The following is a 14,566-nucleotide window of genomic DNA, read 5'->3' as shown; positions in this document are numbered from 1 at the left end:
AATCAAAAGAGTTACGCCATGTTAATTAGTACAAATGTGTACAAACACTGATGCATGGGGGAACACCAGTCTAGTTGCACAAATGATTTTTCCACTCGACATAACAATGCCCTAGGAGGTTTTCATTATGATACAATTACTCTATAAACTACTTACTGACCTTTCATCTACCCACATGTGGTTATATTCCTGTATCTGAACCCCAACCTCTCTCTTCCCTTCCTGAAACTGTAACTCAATCAGAACAAAATGTAACATGATAGAGAAGTCGAGTATGGTTGGATGCCATGCTTTCATACAGTGGCATATGGGTAAATACAATGGCAGCACTATAATACATACAATTCATATTAGCATAATATGATTTGTACCAACAACCCATGGTGCATTGCACTGCTTTTCTGAGTAAGACAACTCCAACTGATAATCAGCTGATGTAAGAAGGGCTTTATAAATACATTTGATTTGATAATGTAAACAAGAACACTGACAGGGTTTGTTCAGATTGCATGTCACCACCAAGTTGGCAAGCTTTTGTTTTGACTGCTTGTTGGGATCATGCTTATTCAATGTAATAACTCTGTGACAATCAAAGGACACCAGATTAAATACATAAAATCATCAGAAATTATGATCAGGATTCGATTCAGTGTTGCGCTCAGGTCGCCTACATTGGCAGCAGCATGCAACGACATGTCTTTACAATAAGTACAGTAGTTAATATGTTATTACATAACTACATCACCTGTTCAGTAAAGATTAGAGATGAAATGATGTCAGACGACGAAATGACCGTCCGAATGAAGACTTGGTTAGTTGAGTATAGTCTGATGCTTGTTCGGCGCCTACCTCTCCTGAGGATGAACAGTTCTGGGCTATTATTGTGTTTAAGGCTTGTCAGAGGATGAGGTTTAAATAGCCTTTCCCCGTTACGATACTTTTATCATATCAGACCTCCCTGTCCTGACGTTCTTCAAATATAACTATCGGCATCCAAGCGCGTTCCACACTGGCGATGTCCGAGTGGAGGACAGTTACGCTGCCAAGTGAGGTGCTTCGAGCTTTCACGCTCACGGAAGGCAGATACATTTCATAAACAAACGAGGCGTACATTCATATTCACCCGTTGCGCTTATTAGCTTCTGAATGATAAAACAACCTTTTCACGGCGTATGCAAATGCTGCGTCGATTAAACCGACGTGGCTTGGACTGTTTGGTAGCCTATGCCGTTCAAAGTATGTACACTCGTTCATCCGGTTCTGTACGCGAACGTCCACTCTATGAATACACAACGTTGTTTTGATGATGAGTAGGTACGCCTCGATCACACCGATAGTGTGAGCTAACAGACAACCTACAGTAGACTATATATCTTGAAGCTTTACCGCCGCACAGCGGTTAGATTTGTGAACTGGCCATTTACAGAAATGGAACTGTGAAGGTTGCTCAATGTCGCGCAATTTGGCGAGGTGGAACGTGCATCTTTGCGCGGCTTTCCAATCTTTCATGAACATTAATAGTAGAATAAATGTACCTCAATACTTCTTATTTACCATTTATTACAATCAGTCCTATCCGTGCCATGGTGCCCTAGCTATGCTATACCCGCACAGGCGCCTGTATAGGCTACCTAATGGGAAGCAGTGTTTCATCGTGCGGTGCCGCCCTCTAGTGTACATGGGCCGTAAGCTATAGGCGCCCAATACACCTGCATCCCTTCACCGACTCCAGGGGCGCGCTCCCCTCCACATTTAAACGTTATATTGTTACTTCAGTAGTCCTCCTAGGTTTTATTATGTCTGATGTGGCCTATTATTTATCAATGGTCCACTACTTGTGTTTCTAAGGGTTTCTCAGTTAGGCTACCAGAGGCAGTATCCTAGTCACATTCATTAATAGGTTTACTCACTGTCTGTATGTATAAGCACTGTGTATTTCCTCTGACAAATAGCTATTAAGCGCTGAGCTGAAATGACACTAAATAAACTCCAGGTTTAAGATAAACCTTTATAAAATAGAATCCTAACAGCTGCATCACCATTAATGAAATTATCACTCTTAATGAGCTATACTGAACAAAAATATAAATGCAACATGTAACAATTTCAAAGATTTTACCCAGTTAAGGTTTATATATGAAAATCAGTCAATTGAAATAAATTCATCAGGCCCTAATATATGGATTTCACATGGCTGGAATACAGATATGCATCCGTTGGTCACTGATACCTTAAAAAAGCATGGGCCTCACAATGGGCCTCAGGATCTCACTATGGTATTTCTGTGCATTCAAATTGCCATCGCTAAAATGCAATTATGTTCATTGTCCATACCTTATATCTGCCCATACCATAACCCCACCGCCACCATGGGGCACTCTGTTCACAATATTGACATCAGAAAAACGCTTGCCCACACAACGGCATACATGTGGTCTGAGGTTGTGAGGCTGGTGGATGTACTGCTAAATTCTCTAAAACAATGTTGGTAGAGAAATTAACATTCAATTCTCTGGCAACAGCTCTGGTGGACATTCCTGCAGTCATTATGCCAATTGCACACTTCATCAAAACTTGAGACATCTGTGGCATGGTGTTGTGTGACAAAACTGCACATTTTAGAGTGGCCTTTTATTGTCCCCAGCACAAGGTGCACCTGTGTAATGATCATGCTGTTTAATCAGCTTCTTGATATGCCACACCTGTCAGGTGGATGGATTATCTTGGCAAAGGGGAAATGCTCACTAACAGGGATGTAAACAAATTTGTGCCCAAAATTTGAGAGAAATACAATTTTTGTGCAAATGACAAATTTCTGGGATCTTTTATTTCAGCTCTTGAAACATTGGACCAACACTTTACATGTTGCATTCATATTTTTGTTCAGTGTATAAACCCACAATGGATAGCCCTATCCATATCCTCTCTTCTAATGTCATATCATGCCTTTAATCTCATATGATTGTATGTGCCTGACAAACATCCTCCTTGGGTAGCTGGCTCATTCTGAAGCTGTGATTGACAGCACCAAAGTTACCTAGGAAACATCCCAGGGTTCCTGTCCCCCATTTTGGACCTACTGTATGACCTCCTGACAGCATAAAACCTCTGTAAAACTTCAAATGTTAGTGAAATTCCCCCACTGATTGTTGTAGATGGGAATGGGTCTGGCTCAGTTACATCCCCAATGGGGCCATAGTACTTTTGAAATAGTGTCTGCAGTTAACAAGGCTCTTGTAATGAAAATATAATGTGTTGACCTCAGTGGAGGCTGTTGAGGGGAGGCCGGCTCATAATAATGGCTAGAACGGAGCAGATGGAATGGCATCAAACCGATGGAAACCATGTAATTGATGTATTTGAGATCATTCCACCTATTCTGCTCCAGCTGTTACTACGAGCCCGTCTTCCCCAATTAAGGTGCCACCAATCTCCTGTGGTTGACCTTTCCTAAAATTAGAACAAACACAGTTTCAGTGAACCAATCTCGCTCTCAACCACAGCATGCGACAATAACACCATCTTATGACTACATAGAGCCCAACACTAAGTGCCCAACACTGGCATGACTGCCATTGCAATAGGAAAAACCTCAGCAACAACGCTAAAATGTTGGAACCAAAAGCCTATGTTGCCATCAGAGCATGTGTGCAGAGTTTAGTGGTTAGGTGCGGCGCTCCATGTCTTTTCCTGCTGCTCCACTAAAACCGCTCCGCGCTCACAGGAAAAAAACTGCTGCTCCAAATTCGCTCCATTCATTAAAATAATAAATGTAACCGACACCCATCTATTTTTGTGACTACCTGGACCTACCAATTGGTTTTTAAGTATTCTAACCAAACCATATGGATTTGAATGAAAATGATTTTAATTAACATGAAAAAAGTGAATGTAAGAAGCAAACATAATTTCAAATAGGCTAGGGTACTACGGGGTAACTAGCCACCCCCTAAGAACAATGTCTAATTTCTGACACAAAAAAGCAACGCTTGGAAAAGAAATGGTATGTGGATGAATGTCATGCTTAGGCAAGTAAACTATAAAGGGAAATAAATGGCTACAGTTGACACTTTTTTTGTTATTTCATGAAATGTTGTTTTTGGAAAAGGGGCTTTTTTTAAGTACCGAGGTAACACACACGGGTGTGCCAGTTACCCTGTAGAAGATTATGGCATACTGTAGGGTTTCACACAAGTGTGTTAAAATCAATTTAATCTGTTTTATTTAGAAATGCTTTAGTAAGTAATACTAAGCTAAGCCTAGTTGTCTTATTTTAATTATTTAAATAAAATATGGCGGGAAATGGTGTTGCACATGTTACCATTAATATCCGCACTGAGGAGATTTGATGTAAAGTCCCTCTTTTTATCTCACCTGCACATTCATTTTCTTTGTTCTTTCTTTGTTGTTGCTTTTCCATACAATTGCACTAAATATTATTTGAATAATGCAAGATTTTAAATCCCAGCACTTTAAAATGACATTCAGGAGCAAAAGGTTTTCAATAGTTGTTTTTAATTAATTAAATAAAGATTCATAGGGATATTGGAATGGAATATAACTAATAACATGAAATAACGTTGGAATATAACATTTAATAACAGTAACTCATAACTCTGTAAAATTGGAGCACAACTCATGAGCCCCCCCTTCTGCACTACTCACTCCTAATCCAGCCCCCACCTGCTACTAAAAACAGCGGGAGAGATGCCAACTTACGTACTACCAGGTCTCAGGTTCACCTGAGTCGAGACTCTACACGTCACGGAGAAACCCATAGGCCCCGCGGTGACCTATCGCCGCGGGGCCTATGGGTTTCTCCGCCTTGAGTCTCCGAACGTAGGGGGGACAAGCACACCTACAATGCGTGAGGTCCCACGCTCAGGCTAGCCTGAGGCCTGGTAGTGTCAGCTGATGGTCAGTCGCATGCCATTCCACTTCATGCTCCGAGGAGCGTGGAGAGAGCCCCCACCGTGACGTGTAGAGTCTCGACTCAGGCGAACCTGAGACCTGGTAGTACGTAACCGCTGGGCACAGGCCATCCCCATTTAATGTTCACTCTCGGCGGGAGTTCGTTCGATTTAAACCTTCGTGGTTTAGAGCTGACCAAGCATGCAGGGAACGCAGGTTTTGTTTCATCACAGCCTTCTGTGATCAGACTGATTTCGGCAGGACACCGGATCGGCCGTTCCCAATTATCTTGGCCCTCCCTCTCCCGGCCGAAGCCGGGGCAGCGTTCGAGCCAATAAGGTGAATGCACCAATTTGTAAGTCGCTCTGGATAAGAGCGTCTGCTAAATGACGTAAATGTAAATGTAAAATGTATATTTACAACTTTTTCAAAATGTAAAAAAAATGTATTCATTTACAACAAAATCATTTAAAAATATCTCCAAAAGTTGTGATCACACAGAGGAATTTTGTTGTTGAGCAAGAGCAGCCAGGGAAAGTGTTGGGCAAAAAAATTGGTGACATCTTGTGGTCTTAATGAGAATTACGGGGGGGGAGGGGCAGTTACCCCAGGGGGCTAGTTACCCCCTAGTACCCTATCTGTCATACTAAACAGCATATAAACACTCTAAATAGGTCAGGAGACAATTATTTAGGCTATATTATTTCAAGGATATAGCCTACAAATAAATAAATTGTGAAGCATTTGTGAGTGCGACACAATAGGCTGGTGGGGACATAAAGCGTTCAGCATTTAAACAACATTTCGTTGTATTAAATCATTACAGTCTATAAATTGCGCATAATAGGCTGTGACTTACTTATAATTAAATACAAATTAAACGAAAAATGACTTATTAGTGCCTTTGAATTCACTTAGAAACAAGAGCTACTGGGACACCCTTTTGGCCACTCTTGCCGGGCTGGGCAGAGATGCATTTTAAAAATATAATATGTATAGGCCTGAAGGTTTTTAGGCAAAGTAACCCAATCAAAACGGAAAGCTCCTTGAACGTGGGAATATGCCAGGCCTATTGGGCCAAATCAATTATGGCCTATTGTATAGATAGTAGAACAAAAATGAACGAAACGTTTAAGAGATTACATTTTTAGTTTATAAATACTTTGCTACAATGACACACTTAGTTATCTACCCGCCTAGTTTATTTATTTTAGCATGTGCACGGAGTAAGTACACCATCATTCCGTTGGTATATGTGTCTTTTCAGATTCCACAATGATTCTTTAGTTCTGGACACTACATCACGGCACTCCCTCTCTTGCTCTTGGTCCTCATCTTTGTTAGCCACCTTGATTTAGCACCTGTGTGTTTTAGCAATTTCTTTATGAAAATATTTAGCGAACTCCATGACAATAGCTAAAGCAAGGGGCTATAGCGGCACACAAGTAGACTACAAATGCATGCTGGGGCGGGCATGCCTGAGCTCGTGAAGTGAGCCCTACTGGAGCGAAATTGGAGCGGGCGAGAAGGTCGACACTCCAGCCTTTGGGAATCTCGATCAACGCTTCAATCAAATTGGGCACGTTCCGCTCCTTTCTCTGCTCCAACACCGCTCCGCTCACATACTTTTAGTTGCCATGGGTACTGAAATAAATCACTGCATGAAACTCTTCCCCTCCCCTTGCCATTGGACATTCTTTACGGGTCTGACTGCCTCCCTCAGGGCTGACCAAATAAAGGATTTAGCCAAGTACCTGCAGATTTAAAGGGCACATATTTCCCTGTGTCAGACCATTTATAATTTATAATTAGGATTGTTTGACAGTGTCCTGACCATAGAGATCCTATTCAGTTTGTTAAGTATTCTAATTCCTAATTGTATGGTCCTGACACTAAATTAGATAAACTGTCAAAAAGGTTCTGTCTCAAAGTAGACCAAAAAGCAGTTCGTCTACACAGCTGTTTCCTCTGAGGAATGCTAGAGTCTACTTTATCGTCTACAATCACTGAGTTAATTACCATAATAATGTTGTGTATTGTATTATAAATACTTGTATAATACCCTAATACTAGTATTATAGATGGATAATGTTTACTGATGTAGCTGTGTTATTAATACATAATCAGAATGTAGTCCAATAATATAAACAAATATCAATAACTTTATTAATCAAATCAATGACCTAAAATGAAAATGTCAAGATCATATTTAGCAAAACACATTCTTCTAATTCATCTCAGGGCACATGCAGTGTAGCCACAGTGCAACCTGAGGTGGCTGTTTTCCAGCTCTCCCTTGTTTATCTACCAATGATCTTCTGTTTTAAGGTACAATCAGTAATTTCAACAGTCTGTAAAATGAGGAATGGGGAAACTGCTCGACAATTGCTAAACTGATATTCTTGAAAAGTATAGGTATATATTTTAGCCTAGCCAGCCCTATGGCAATCATTAATTGAACAATTTAACAGCAGAAACTATTACAGATTGCGCCTTTAAGAAGCAGTTCGTTCATTCCCCGCCCTCTCCAAAGACAGCAGAAAAGCGTTTGACGTGGCATAAATCCGGAGATGACATAGTTGAACATCACCGTTGCTAGCCTGCTACATCTTGCTATTCAAGTATAACCTACAGTAGGTAACGATAGGTTTGCAGAATAGGTGAGCGACACGAACGACCAAGACCGTCTGCTCTAAAGCATGAATCTCCTCAACGTGCTGCAATCAGAGGAAATTATGTGGTTCTTCATTTTCGTCAGCTTCCTTAACTGTGTGTCGGCCTATGATGTAGATCTGAAGAAACTGGATGGGCTCGCAAAAGCGAAGGTGGAGGTAGGCTTGAGTAAGAATATTAACGCAATTGCAATTAGATTCGTAAACAAATCCACTTCAAGTAGCCTAAGATAACAAGAATGAATAAGAAGCAGGCTTTGTCGATGTAATTATGGATCATGTTTTGGTATTATTGGATACACGTATCGATCAATACATTTAGATTTGTATTGAGGGAAATATTGGGTAGCCTAACTGTTGTCCTATGTGCACATGCGTAGGTTTTTGGGAGGAGGAAAATAAATGAATGAAAAGTTTAAACCCTCGCATCTGCTCCTATGGGTGTCTATCCATGTTATTGGCTTTTGATCAAACATTTTGGTAAATAACATTAAGTGCAATAGTGATTCCACTGCACATTATACTATTCTAATGGGTTGAGACTCATGGGCATTTATAGGACTAAATAATAGGCTATTCTCTGTAATCATTCTGTTACAATAGAATGCCAGTGAATTACTTCAACGTGGCTGCAAGATGAGACCTCAAATTACAGTGGACTAACAATGCCTTTTTCAGACTTTCTTCTCATTGTGAGAACATATCATCCAGGGTGCATCACACCTGCCAGGATCTTTCAGTGAAAAATGTGTTGTCAAGTTGGCATTCACCTGTGGGATGCCTACCTATCAGCAGGTAGTAATGAATCTCAGAGCAGAGCTGTAAGCTTGGCCACATATCTATGTACCCATGGATGTGCAAACCACATCCCCCTCCCATGGGCTAAACAAAATATCATTACATAGGGCAGGGATCATCAACTGGATTCAGCCAAGGCTTTTTTTCTTGAGCAGATGGTCCGGGGTCCGGAACATAATTACAAATAATATGTAGACTGCAAATTGACCGCAAGAAGCCCAAACAGATATATTTGACTAACAATAATTTAGAAACCTTTCTTACATTGTATACGATCACGTCTCTCTATAATGCGTGGGAATACTTGAACAGATTTCCCAAATTAAAATCACTTGGAGCATATTTAGTCTTATGTCCAACAATGAAAATAAAATTGCTTATTTTTTGCTCAACCACCCGCGGCCGCCAGTTGGGGAAGTCTTTCTTACATAGGGCCTACAATATAGTATAGGCCTATGGTCTATCAACAAGAGGCAACATGTTTTTCAGACAGTGAGTGTTTCACTTGTGTCCAGATGGTGCGATAAGTCGCTTTATTTGCTGATAGTCCTGATTCCTACAGTACTAATGTGTCAGGAGGACCACCAGTCAGTCACCCACTGCCCTGCTCCTGTCCTGGTGGGATTTATAACCACTATCCTGCTTAATCTTTTTCTCAGTCATGCGGTGGATGACAGCTGAACAGGCTGAGAGAGGTAAGTGCTTAAGTAGGCCTATTGTTATCAACAGTCTTCTCTGTATATGTACAGTATTATTGTTATTTTGCAATTGATGAAATGCTCAGAAATATCACTGCCTGCCCAACAAAGCAGAGTTACACTAACCATCAACTCTTCAACCCCTCAGGTCAAAGCCTTTGTGACCCAGGACATTCCTCTTTAGTATCCTTTCATTTTGGTGCTAGCAGACGTGCAGAGTTGTGAAAGCTGATGTGTGGTAGGTAGGTCCTCTGCCGTATTGTGGAAGCCATGCACTGGTTGACAACGTTTAACTGATTTAACCATCTCAGAATAAATAATTAACAGCCTTACTATTTTATAAACTATGTAAGGGGCCAATCTGCAGTTGAAACAAGAGGTAACCTCACCACTGTTTTGGTAAAAAGCTGAGGGATGGGGCTAGAGAACTGTAACCAATCAAATGTACCCTCCATTGACCGTCCATGATATCAAAATGATAGTTTTAACCATGTTTTGAGGCTAAACAGTGTTTGTTTACAAACATTGGAGTAAAACAAGCTTCAATTTTGGGTTCTGATGGGGTACGACAGTTGAACTAAGCTAATTTATTTAAGTTATATTCTTCAACAATCAATGGTGGATATATAATTGATGGTGGATATATAATTGATTTATAAGTCCAAATATGTATGTAGCAACTGCCCCTTTGATGAAAAGTGCTACCAAAAAAGAGTAACGAGAACAAAGTTACACAGCAGCTAAACTTACTACACATTTGTACTCGTCATCTGACCAAGTAATTGAAAGCTATTTCTGCAGACAGAAGCATATATATATATATATATATATATATATATATATATATATATATATATATATATATAACACTCTGATAGCCATACCTTTAGCCTGCAGATAGCTTTCTGTCCTGAAGCAGTCACAGCTCCAGCATGTAAGACTGTCCTGAAGTGATCTCGTAACTGAAGTGCTTCATGCATTTCCCTGTCATGTATGGAGGCTGGAGCACAAAGTCCAAGCTGTACATAACCATACTTCCTCACTAGCTGGTGTGATGACAGACAGCAGGGGCACTGGTGCGTGAAGGAAGTTGTCCTGGCCTGGGGTGTCAGACACGTGTCAACTGTGTGCGGGCACTCTGTTTGCATTGCATTTCCTTGTTTGCCTCTTTGTTTGTAACCCTTGACTCATGCCATCCCAGCCATAACCTGGTAATGAAGCACATCCCTGGGGCTGATCCCGAGCTTGTCCTCCTCAACCACTACTACGAAGAGCTGGACGTAAGTGAGCTGCTGAAACACACTGACGTTTACTGTAACTTTAACACATCTCTGGTGTTAATGATTTCCTGTAGGTTCTCACTAGTGCGCTATAATGGTTAATGAAAGATTGGTCATGCATGTTGCAGGCTTACTTATCTAGAGATGCATGCATGTAAAGGGTGGGCCTACTACTGCACAGAAATTGTATGACAAACTCATCTGTGCATGCTACAGCTTGTGGAAGAATAGAGGGCTCTTGTGGGGATCGGCATCTCACCTACATGCATCTGCCCTGTTCAGCGGATCGCCCTGTCTGACATGACCCGCTCTGAGATCAACGAGCTGCTGGAGAAGTTGGGCTTCTACAAGAAGGCTCAGCCTGAGGACCAGGTCCCAGAGGAGTTCCGCTTTTCCCCCGCCAAGGACAGCCCCTTCAAAGCAACTCCCTCCTCCTCCTCTTCAGCCCCCGCAGGCAACGCTTCCTCAGATTCTGATGCAGAGGCCAAGCACTCTGACCTGTAATCCTCACAGCAGTAAAGAGTCTGCAGTCTGTGTGGACCTGGACAGACAGGGTTACTCTCCTCCAGTGCTGGTCCAAGACCAGTTTGTTTCTGTAGCTCATAACAGAATTGTTTGGGATCAGAACACGGGACAAGCAGATCCTGGTTCAGCACTTGGGGTAACTGTCTCTCTGTAGCATCAGAAAAGGTTACACCATTTTTTTAAATCTTCCGTTTGTTCATTTATTTCAGGTGAAGCGTATGATTTACCACTAGGTGTCAAGTGTCTTAAGGGGTCTCTCCTCTAATCTCTCTCATGTGTCTAATGACTTCCTGTCCGCTGTGGAACTGAATGACGCCCCTGGCTGTAAAATCTCCTGATTGGCTTGGGGCCGATGCAACGTGTCCTGGTGGGTAGGGCTTAGGCACACAAGGGGATTCAAGTGATGGGATGACAATTGTAAAACAATAAAAAGTTAAACTTACAATATTTTTGTACGATGTCCCATTTGTAGAATGTCCTTAAATCAAACTCTCATTGCGCGCACAAACACGGGAAAATAAGTGTTAGAGTAGAAGACATACACTGTTTCTTAAGTTGGTTTAATTGTTAATTCACATTCATTGTGGTGTACAGAAACATTGAATTGACTGTCCAAGCATGTATGTACAGGATTAACTAGTTTGTGGAAACTTTCTGGTTGCGGAATACTAAATTGTCGTAACCATATTTTAACTCTGCATTGTTGAAAAAGGACCCATAAGTAAGCATTTCATTGTTAGTCGACACCTGACAAATTAGATTTAGTAAATTCCTCTTCATCTGTAATTGAGACTAGAGAAAGTGAATTGTTATAAAACCAACCGCAGTCTTAAAATTATTGATAAAGAAACCATAAAACATTTTATTTAGCTAGAATTCAGAAAATATACATTGGCAATAAAGTACATTCAGCCTTTATCAGTAATATTCTCCTGTTCACCTGTCTGTCATACTCAACTGAGCTGAAAGCCAGCTTTCATTGGGCCCATGGATGTAGAGAAGGGAAGTTGGCTGGTTCCTCTAGGTTTTGGCCTTTCTAGGGAGTTTTTCCTAGCCACCGTGCTTCTACATCTGCATTGCTTGATGTTTGGGGTTTTAGGCTGGCTTTCTGTACAGCACTTTGACATCAGCTGATGTAAGAAGGGCTTTATAAATTATTTGATTGGTTGGCCTCCAACAAACCTTTTTATATTCAAATGTTTATTTAACCAGGCAAGTCAGTTAAGAACAAATTCTTATTTATAATGACAGCCTACCCCGGTTAAACCTGGGCCAATTGTGCACTGCCCTATGGGACTCCCAATCACGGCCAGTTGTGATACAGCCTGGAATCGAATCAGGGTCTGTAGTGACGCCTCTAGAGCCCACAAATACTGATATTACCATAACCTATAGCCAGTACAAACGTTTTCATAGATGGACTCGAAACAAAACTTCAAAGCATATGGTACGACCACGAACAGAAATGTTACCCAAGCATAATTAAAGAGCTGTGTGTTTCTATGTGTTTGCTGGGTGGGCTGATGCAGGCAGTGTGAATGTGACAACTCCATGCCAAGTTTTTGTTAGACCCCAATGTAGCGAACTGAGGCAAGGACAAGGAGAAAAGGTGGGGAGAGATGTGATAATCTAGAAACACCAATGTGTGATTTTACCTGTAACTACTATCACAACCTAGTCTGGCTTTAACCTCAGTGGGTCTGTAGATTCAGATATCGCTTTTGCGCAGCATAGGGCTGCATCACCTTCAACGGGTCGGCAGAACCCGGAAGCATACGGTTTTCAGGGGAAAAGCAGAGAAGAGGCAAAGCCTGAACCAGATGCTTCTGGTTTCTGCAGAACCTGCTCAGGTTTTTCTTTACACCTGCTACGTTAGGGCTGCATAGACAGATTCGTCAATTTCATAATGCCAGCTACTGAGTAATGGGCGGCAGCTAGCCTAGTGGTTAGAGTAGGGATGGGCAACTCCATTCCTTAGGAGCCTGATTGGTTTCATACTTTTGCTTCAGCTAACACACCTGACTCCAATAATCAACTAATCATGATCTTGAGTTTAGAATGCAGTTAGTTTAATGAGCTGTGTTTGCTAGAGATGGAGAAAAAGTGACACCACTCTGGCCCCAGGGACTGGAGTTTCCCATCCCTGGGTTAGAGTGTTGGGCTTGGTCACTAGTTCAAATCCTCAAGCCAACAAGGTGAAAAATCTGTCTGTGCCTTTGAGCAAGGCATTTAACCCTAATTGGTCTAGGGTCCAGACTCTGGCCGTGACCCCACTTTCTCGAGGATGTCTCAGGGAGAGTTGTGATATGCAAAAAATAATCTAATTCACACATGCGTATTAATAAATACATGTACGTGTGTGTAATAGGATAAATATAAGCACCCACCAAAAAATAATAAACATCCCTCCATAAAACAATTGAAATAGATGTGTTTAGCAGATTTGGTAACACCTTTAACAGTACCAGAGTGGGGACTGAAGGAATATTAACAATGCCTCATATCATATTTCTTTTCTTCATCATCACCAACAGCTTGAGTAACATCTTGTAATTGTCACAGAAAACAAAAAAATTTAGGCATTAATGTGGGTGAGGGAATACAGTAAAATTACTATTTTTCTCATGTACATTTCATTTAGGGTTTTGTTGGTGCTATATCTTCCGACTTCCAAACCATGTATAGAACTGTCTTATGACTGATAGGCTGTACAACTAAATATCAGTATAAAATAAAAATATCAATTAGAGCTTAAAGATTCTCTATTAAACTTTGGAATTCTCTTTCTGGAAGACGGGAAGGTTTGCACAGCCTGAACAAATGTGTCCAGAGGAAGGGAATTTATCTGTCTGACATGCCACCGCCGTTAACAAAGATAATCATAAGACAGATGCCACCACCTACACAAACACACTCCCCACCCCGTTGGCCATCAGAGATGTACAAATCAGTAACACCCCTCACTCAGAGTCGGGGCTGCTGTCTTTTGGACATGGGTGGTGTTCAGGGCTCAGGATGAGAGGAGGGGTGCGATGGGGGAAGATACACAGTGAGCAGAGGGGCAGATCAGAGGTTGGTGCCCTGGAGTTTGGCGAGTTTCATCTCGTGCCTGCGCAGGTGGTTGACCAGTGATTGCACATAGGTGAACACACACTTGGAGTCAGGCTTCCTCCCCATGATCATCATGTCCTCTACCTCCAACAGGGGCATACAGTTGGCACATTCCCTAGGGGAGGGAGACATATGGTGAGACAGAGAAAGGGAGAGAGGGAGCGGTGGGGAGATGGAGAAAGAGATGAACAGAGTGATGGTAATGATAAAATATAATGTTCTCTCCACAAACACTGCTCTCATAACAGCTTTTTTATCCACCCAAACTAACCAGATACGAGGGACCCCCTCTACAAAGCATTAGTTTCATAAAAGCATTATAGGCATACATTTAAGAGATGTAGAGACCATTCCAAACATATTCTGCCATAAGCTAAACAAAATAATCTATGTGCAATGCATGCATATAACCACAGGGTGGCACACTTGACAAACTACTCATCACTGACAGTACTGCAGCTGACTGACTGTTAAAACAGTGCGAGCTGCCCAGCTGGGAGAACAGGGGAGCAAGAGCTCTGGGAAACAGCTGCAAGGTGGGAGACCGAGTGAGCACAACTACTAGAACAGC

The 14,566-nt window shown here is 41.6% G+C and overlaps 3 protein-coding genes across 11 annotated transcripts in view; 1 reads left to right on the top strand and 2 right to left on the bottom strand.

Moving 5' to 3' along the window:
* LOC106580349 (phosphatidylinositol 4,5-bisphosphate 5-phosphatase A) overlaps window positions 1–10,239 on the bottom strand; it is a 35,179-nt gene extending 24,940 nt beyond the window's left edge. For 2 of the 3 annotated variants that reach the window (XM_014161288.2, XM_014161292.2), the window contains exon 1: window positions 746–1,343. The gene's annotated coding sequence lies outside the window, so the exon portion shown is untranslated. Of the gene's footprint in view, window positions 1–745; window positions 1,344–9,963 lie in introns of those variants that run through there. The other variant, XM_014161291.2, reaches the window with a different exon arrangement.
* Window positions 7,439–11,326, top strand: selenom (selenoprotein M). Its single transcript, XM_014161293.2, has 5 exons — window positions 7,439–7,742; window positions 9,041–9,076; window positions 9,228–9,262; window positions 10,281–10,359; window positions 10,642–11,326. The coding sequence occupies exons 1-5, from the start codon at window positions 7,611–7,613 to the stop codon at window positions 10,861–10,863; spliced, it is 504 nt and encodes a 167-aa protein (XP_014016768.1). The 5' UTR covers window positions 7,439–7,610; the 3' UTR covers window positions 10,864–11,326.
* Window positions 11,327–11,427: 101 nt separating this feature from the next.
* Window positions 11,428–14,566, bottom strand: part of LOC106580347 (smoothelin) — a 98,702-nt gene continuing 95,563 nt past the window's right edge. For all 7 annotated transcript variants that reach the window (XM_045703139.1, XM_045703143.1, XM_045703140.1 and 4 more), the window contains one exon: window positions 11,428–14,110. Coding sequence is in view for 5 of the 7 variants with exons in the window: in XM_045703140.1 (XP_045559096.1) it covers window positions 13,951–14,110 (160 nt within the window). In the remaining 2 variants the exon portion in view is untranslated. The remainder of the gene's footprint in view (window positions 14,111–14,566) is intronic.

The sequence above is a fragment of the Salmo salar genome, chromosome ssa20 (assembly GCF_905237065.1).
Source record: "Salmo salar chromosome ssa20, Ssal_v3.1, whole genome shotgun sequence".
NCBI lineage: Eukaryota > Metazoa > Chordata > Actinopteri > Salmoniformes > Salmonidae > Salmo > Salmo salar.
The sequence above is the reverse complement of the archived record's forward strand: the minus strand, read 5'-3'. Positions and strand labels throughout refer to the sequence as shown.